This window comes from Trachemys scripta, chromosome 17 (assembly GCF_013100865.1).
Source record: "Trachemys scripta elegans isolate TJP31775 chromosome 17, CAS_Tse_1.0, whole genome shotgun sequence".
Lineage (NCBI taxonomy): Eukaryota > Metazoa > Chordata > Testudines > Emydidae > Trachemys > Trachemys scripta.
In genome coordinates, this window is record NC_048314.1 from 1576739 (window position 1) to 1583959 (window position 7221).

The 7221-nt window shown below is 43.9% G+C and overlaps 1 protein-coding gene across 1 annotated transcript in view; it reads right to left on the reverse strand.

The window, feature by feature from the left end:
- Positions 1-6776, reverse strand: part of FAM166A (family with sequence similarity 166 member A) — a 58739-nt gene extending 51963 nt beyond the window's left edge. Inside the window, exon 1 of the mRNA XM_034752006.1 lies at positions 6697-6776. Coding sequence (XP_034607897.1) covers positions 6697-6752 — 56 coding nt within the window. The 5' untranslated portion in view covers positions 6753-6776. The remainder of the gene's footprint in view (positions 1-6696) is intronic.
- Positions 6777-7221: the final 445 nt, after the last annotated feature.

Consider the following 7221-nt stretch of genomic DNA (forward strand, 5'->3'; position numbering starts at 1 on the left):
ACACACACATACACAAAACAAATGGAAGAAAGGGGAAGCTGATAGTAATGAGTATAAGTCAGAAGCTAGGAATTGTAGAAAATTGATAAGGGACTATGACAAAGTTGGGGATTTTTGTAGTGTTTTACATGAATAGTCTGTGCACTCCTCAGTTTCCCTGTGTGCTGCATGTTTAACAAGGTGGTGGGAGAGGGTTTGTTGTTGCAGAGGATCAGGTGTGACCTCGCCTGGCAGCCGGGATCCCCAGAGAACAGCCTGAAGATGCGGAACTCTAACAACTGGTGACTTGGTGACTAAGAGGCCCAACCCAGCATGGCAATCAGTTCTGGCCAGTGGGAGGACAAAGGGCAGAGGAAAGAGGACCCCAGTGACCTGACCAACCAGTTCCAGCCAGAGGGGAACAAAGGAAGGAAGAGAGAGGGCCCCAGTGACCTGTTTACCTGGGACAGAAGACAAAGGACAGGGGAGGAGCTGTTGGGGAAGATGATATTGGATGATTGGCTGGAAGGAGGGGGCAGCTGGACTGGAGAGAGAGAGCAGCCAGAGCCCACCTGGATGCAGGAGAGACCTGGTTATGCTGGGCTGAGGGTTGCTAGGCCTGAGGGCCTGGAGAGCTTCCTGTGCTGGGTTTAGATGCTCAAGAAGCCCTCCTGTTTTACACTGGTGGAGAGTCACTCCAGTCTAGAGATCAGGGTTGCATTATTCCCTCTGGGTGTGGAGGCCCCGGGGGTCCAGAGCGAGTGGACTCCCTGAGGGGGCTCACGGCGAGAGACAGGTGTGCTGAAGGCTCAGAGAGGTGTGGTTCCAGGAGGCAGAGGGACTTAACCCCTGAGAGAGTGGACCCCTGAGAAGGGCTGTCACACTGAAGGGGGTTCCTCCCAGGGACTGTACAGAGCTGAGAAAGAGCACGAGTCCTCGGAAGTTGTGAAGGGACACAGAAATATACTGCCACAGAGTTAAGGACAATAAGGAGTTTTAAAATAATCCTGACAAAAGTACTGCTCCATGACTAGATGGAAATGGTAGAATTAGCAATAATAATGAAGAAAAGGCAGAAGTGTTCAATAAATATTTCTGTTCTGCATTTGGGTGAAAAAAAGCAGACGACTGTCTCATCATATAGGGATGATAACACTCTTTCCAATCCACTAGTATCTCTGGAGGATGTTAAACAGAAGCTACTAAAGTTAGACTCTTTAAAACGAGCAGGTTCAGAGAAAACTCTCGGATGCAAGTTAAAAGAGCTGGCTGAGGACCATTAACGTTGATTTTCAGTAAATCTTGGAGCACTGGGGATGTTCCAGAAGCCTGGAAGAAAGCGAATGTTGTGCTCATTTTAAAAAAGCGTAAGTGGGATGACCTGGGTAATTATAACGCTGTCAGCCTGACATCGATCCCGGACAAGATAATGGAGCAGCTGATATGGAACTCGATTAATAAAGAATTGAAGGGAGGGTAATGTAATTAATGCAGATCAACATGGGTTTGTGGAAAATAGATCTTGTCACACTTTTTTGATGAGATTTGTAATTTGGTTGATAAAGGTAATAGTGCTGACATAATATAGTGCTGACACCTCTATCCTGATATAACGCTGTCCTTGGGAGCCAAAACATCTTACCGTGTTATAGGTGAAACCGCGTTATATCGAACTTGCTTTGATCCGCCGGAGTGCATAGCCCCGCCCCCCGGAGCACTGCTTTACCACGTTATATCCAAATTCGCGTTATATCGGGTCGAGTTATATCGGGGTAGAGGTGTACTTAAACCTCTGTAAAGCGTTTGACTAAGTACCACACAACGTTTGGATTAAAAAACTAGAATGCTATAAAATTAACTGATAGGCCTCAAAACGTCACTGTAAAAAGGGAATGGTCATCACTGAGTGGGTGTGCGTTCCCGTGGGGTCCTGCAGGGATCCGGTTTTGGTCCTACGCTGGTTAACATTTTTAATCAATGACTTGGAATAAAGCAAAATCATCACAGATACGTAGTAAATAACACTGCTCTACAGCCAGAATGCTTCTGAAATAAATGTAGTCAAACTTTACTAATTCTGGGTCACTGAGAACGAAAATGATGCTTAAAATTGTTGATTGTCTCTAGTTTTCAAGATATGCTATTGGGTCAGTATATACGACCCTTGACTTGGGAATGGCGGAGGATAAGTGAGTTATAAAGGGAAGGGATCTCAATTTAAACCAGAAATGACTAAAATACATCTTTGACTGGATCTATGAATAAATCTATGACTGGCTTTGGACAGTACTTGCTTTTTAGGCAAAACAATGAATGATGCAATCTGAAGCTGGTATTACGTCATACATGATCTGAATTGCATCATGTTATTCCTAGAAGTCATGGATGATGCAATCATAACGAAGCTTACATCACTGCTGAACAAATTTCCCTATATCAGCTCTAGAAATCATACAGTGTCATGCTCTCTTATTTGTCAGTGTTTGATTTTGCAAAGGGACACATTTCTGTTTAGCCAAAGTGAGCAGAGATGCCTTGTACTTGTGTGAACAGTGCAGATAAACTTCTGCTATGTTTGTGGTGAAGTGACTTTTGCATCACAAAAGCGCAGTATAACCACTATGGTTAAGAAAGCCTATCACCTTTATTTTGGCTGCAAAATTGGAGATCAGGACAAGAGGTGGGCCCCACACATATGCTGCAACACTTGTGCAACAAATCTTCGCCAGTGGTTGAACAGGAAAAGGAAATCTATGCCTTTTGCAGTGCCAATGATTTGGAGAGAGCCAACAGATCATACCAGCAATTGTTACTTCTGCATGGTGCCTCCAGTTGGGAAAAGTGTGTCAAAGAAGAAAAAGTGGACTGTGCATTATCCAAACATTCCATCAGCTATATGCCCAGTACCCCACGGAGAAGGACTGCCGGTTCCTGATGCACCAGAATCCTTCTCACTTGAGTCAGATGAGGAAGAGGAAGAGGATGAAACTTCTGGTCCTGAACCATCAATGTCACAGGACCCACATTTTCTCCCATCCTCCTCCTCTGAACCACACCTCATAACACAAGGTGAACTGAATGACCTTGTCAGGGATTTGGAACTACCCAAGACTAAGGCAGAGCTGTTGGGCTCCAGACTACAGCAGTGGAATCTCCTGGCAGGTGATGTTAGGGTTTCCATGTTCCGTGACCATCAAAAGGATCTTGTCCCATTCTTCTTCATGGAAGGTGATCTTGTAGCCTGCAACAATATCGATGGTGTGATGGCAGCCCTCAACATCGTTCACGATCCAGATGAGTGGAGACTGTTCATTGATTCATCAAAGACGAGTTTTAAAGCAGTTTTACTGCATAATGGCAATGTTTTGCCATTAATTCCAGTTGGTCATGCAGTCCATATGAAGGAAACCTAGGACAACATGAAACAACTTTTGAGGTGCATAAACTATGACCAACAACAGTGGCAGCTTTGTGGCGATTTGAAGGTTGTTGCTCTCTTGCTTGGTCTGCAGACTGGATACACAAAGTACTGCTGTTTTCTCTGCGAATGGGATAGTCGTGCAAGAGATTCCCACTACATCAAGAAAGTTTGGCCACTCCGACAGTCATTGGAGCCTGGGAGGAAAAGTGTTCAGCATCCACCACTTGTTGAATCAAGGAAGATTTTGTTACCACCCTTTCACATCAAGCTGGGTCTGATGAAGAACTTTGTCAAGGCCATTGACAAAAACACAAGCAGCTTTCAAGTACCTCTGTGGAAAATTTCCAAGGTCAAGTGAAGCTAAGATAAAGGAAGGTGTCTTTGTTGGTCCTCAGATTCGTGAACTTCTTCGAGATGATGCATTTGACCATGCACTGCGTGGCAAGGAAAAGACGGCATGGAAAGCCTTCCAGTTAGTGGCAATAAATTTTCTCGGAAACAACAAGGCAGACAACTACAGGTTGTTGATGGAAAACCTCCTCAAGGCATACAAAAGCCTTGGTTGCAACATGTCACTAAAGATACATTTTAATCCACCAAACTGCGGAGCAGTGAGCGACGAGCACGGCGAGCGATTTCACCAGGACATTGCAACAATGGAGAAACGCTATCAGGGCAAATGGAGACCATCAATGCTTGCAGACTATTGCTGGACAGTGACAAGAGATGCTCCATGTAATGAATACAAGAGTCAAGCCAAGAAGCGCCGAGTAGACATTGAATAGGACTAAACTATGTACAAAATAGTTTTTTGCCTTTTGTTTCATAATAAATTTTATTTATATAGCCCTTTTGCTGATTTTTAAAGTGTTACATAAACAGGACAGGTGAAATATTATCATGTAAAGCAACCATAAACACATGAAAAGACCTAGGTTTACAATTTATGATTAAAACTCTACTATCTACACAATATACATAGACATAAAAAGTAAAAACTTAAATATCTTAGAAACAGTAGCCAGTTGTTTTAATTGTCATATTTGAATTCAGCACATCAAAATACATAATAAATAGCACATTTTATCTCTGAAGCAGATGACTTCTCAAAAATTGTAGACCAGTGTAATAAGTGGTAAATGATAAAGAGGACAGGTTACCGATTCAGAGCAATCTGGAGCTCTTGTTAAACTGGCCGCAAGCAAACACTATTAATTTTAATATGGCTAGAGGTAAGTGTATACATCTAGGACCAAAAAACGTTGGCCATACTTACAGGATGAGGGACTCTATCCTGGGAAGCAGTGACTCTGAAAAAGACTTCGGAGTCACAGTAGAATACAAGCTGAACATGAGCTCACAGTGTGATGCTGTGGCCCAGAGGGCTAATGCGATCCTGGGATGTACAAACAGGGGACTCTCAAGGAGGAGCAGAGAGGTGATTTTAAGTCTATATTTGGCACTGGTGCCACCATTACTGGAATCCTGTGTCCAGCTCAGGTGCGCACAATTCAAGGAGAATGTTGATAAATTGGAGAGAGTTCAGATGAGAGACACGAAACTGATGACAGGATCAGAAAACCTGCCTTAGTGATAACTCAAGTTCCTCAATCCATTTAGCTTAGCAAAGAGAAGGTCAAGGGGTGACTTGATCATAGTCTATACGTACCTACCTGGGGAACAAATATTTAATAATGGGCTTTTCAATCTAGCAGAGAAAGGTCTAACACGAGCCAATGATTGAAGTTGAAGCTAGACACATTCAGAGAGGCAATAAGGCATCCATTTTAAAAGATGAGCGTAATTAACTATTGGAACAATTTACCAAAGGTTGTGGTGGATTCTCCATCACTGACCATTTTTAAATCACAATTGGATGTTTTTCTAAAAGTTCTGTTCTAATAATTATTTTGGGGAAGTTCTATGGCCTGTGGTATACGGGTGTGTGCGTGTGTCAGACTAGATGATCATAATGGTCCCTTCTGGCCTTGGAATCTATGGATCTAATGGGCACAGACTTTTTTGTCTATTCCCTCCAAGCTTGAACCCTTCTGACCCATCTCCTCCAACTTGTCCCTGTTCCATTGCTGTCTCTTCCCCACCCTGTCTCCTCATCCTAGTTCCATTCTCCTCAACTAGCCAGCACCAGTTTCCAATCCTCTGGCTTCTCATCCTAGCCCCCGTCTCGCCCTCCAGACTCCTGTCCTCTCTCCCCCATTCCTATTCTCAGTATCCATGCCCAGCCAGTCCCACTTCCCCTCCTTCCAGATCCTCATCCAATCCGTCTCCTTCCCCTCCACCTCCTTCTTCCTACCTTTCAGGTTTCCAGTCCCAGTTTCCTTGTCCAGCCAATCCCAGTCTACTCCCAATACCTAGTCTCCTTCCCTCCCCACTGAGAACAGAAGAGAGTCAGGCTCCAGGCTTTCATTTATGGTGTCTGGCTCTGACCCAGCCCAGAACAGCAATTAAAGGGAAAGACCTGCTCAGCCCCCAACAGCCTCAGGCTGGAGCATCCTCAACGCAGGTGAAGTCTTTTGGAAATTTAGCTGCAAAGCTCTAGCAGGTGTCCTCTGAGCATGTGTAATCTGCAGTTTTTCAAAGTCTGATGACTTGGTCAAGTTTGGGCATATTTTAAAAGGACTGGCAAAAGGCAGGTCCCCGATATAAAGGCCAAGCCCCTGCCAAATTTCAAAACTCTACTCCAAAGAGGCAGTAGAGGTTTTAAAAGAAAAGGACATCAGAATTTAATATGGGCAAAATATATTTTTCCTTACCCCATTTCCTACAGCTGAACCATTTTGGCTGATGGTCTCCAAAATAATTCAGCCTGAAACAGACACCCTGGGCAGAAAATTTCAGCCCAGACCATCACAGTTTGGCAAAAGTTATGAGAGATTGAAAATAGCATCTTATAAAAGGAACTGTCAGGCAGCCTTCGTAATAGTTGGTGCTATCAGCCCCACCTATAACATGCATGTATATACATTAACAAGCTTCTCCCCCACATACCCAGGCACACACACATAATAAAGCTATGTGAAAAAAAGAATGTTAACGTTGCAAAGTCAAGCACTCACAAATGAGGAAATGCCAGACCTTAATTCCATCTTTAACTATATTCTATATAAATGCTCCCCCCTTCATTCAGCGCACTTTTAAATGGAGAGTTTAATTATATCAGGAGACAGATCACAATTCATGTAAACAATACATTTCCCTCCTCCATCCTCCCCAATTACACCAAAGTTCCTTCAGCAACTGTAAGTGATAGGTTCGCTGTGCGAGTCAGAACTCACCCTGGGATGTAGTAAGGATCCGGGGTGAAGAGGCTGTGTTTCGGTGGGGCTGACATTGTAGGTCAGCATCTGTGCTTGGGTCTTCAACTTACAGGAGGCAGGGACTGGGTGAAGTCAAACAACACGGTTGCCATGGCAACCATTGTGAAGATGCCACAAAGCCACAACAGCAGCAAAGCCAGAAAATTTAATACGCTCGTAATGACACTTCACACCAAACGAAGCCCTGTGCTTGTCAGTTTTCTGGGTCAACATGTACAACAGACAACTGGCCAAGTTCCGAGGGAGACTAGGGTCTGTCCAGGACGGTGAATAAAAGTGCTTTTCTTAGACAAACTACCTTACTTGAGTTAGCATAATACACTTGGAAAGCCCCCACGCACCTCTGTAAGACACAGTTTAACACCTTTGAAGTTGTGTTAGCAGGTTGTGTAGTAGCCTAGGTCATGTAGCGTTCACCTATAGTGCAAAATACTCAGCTAACATGGCTGTGAAGTTGTTAAACTGTGTCTATACAAGGTGCTT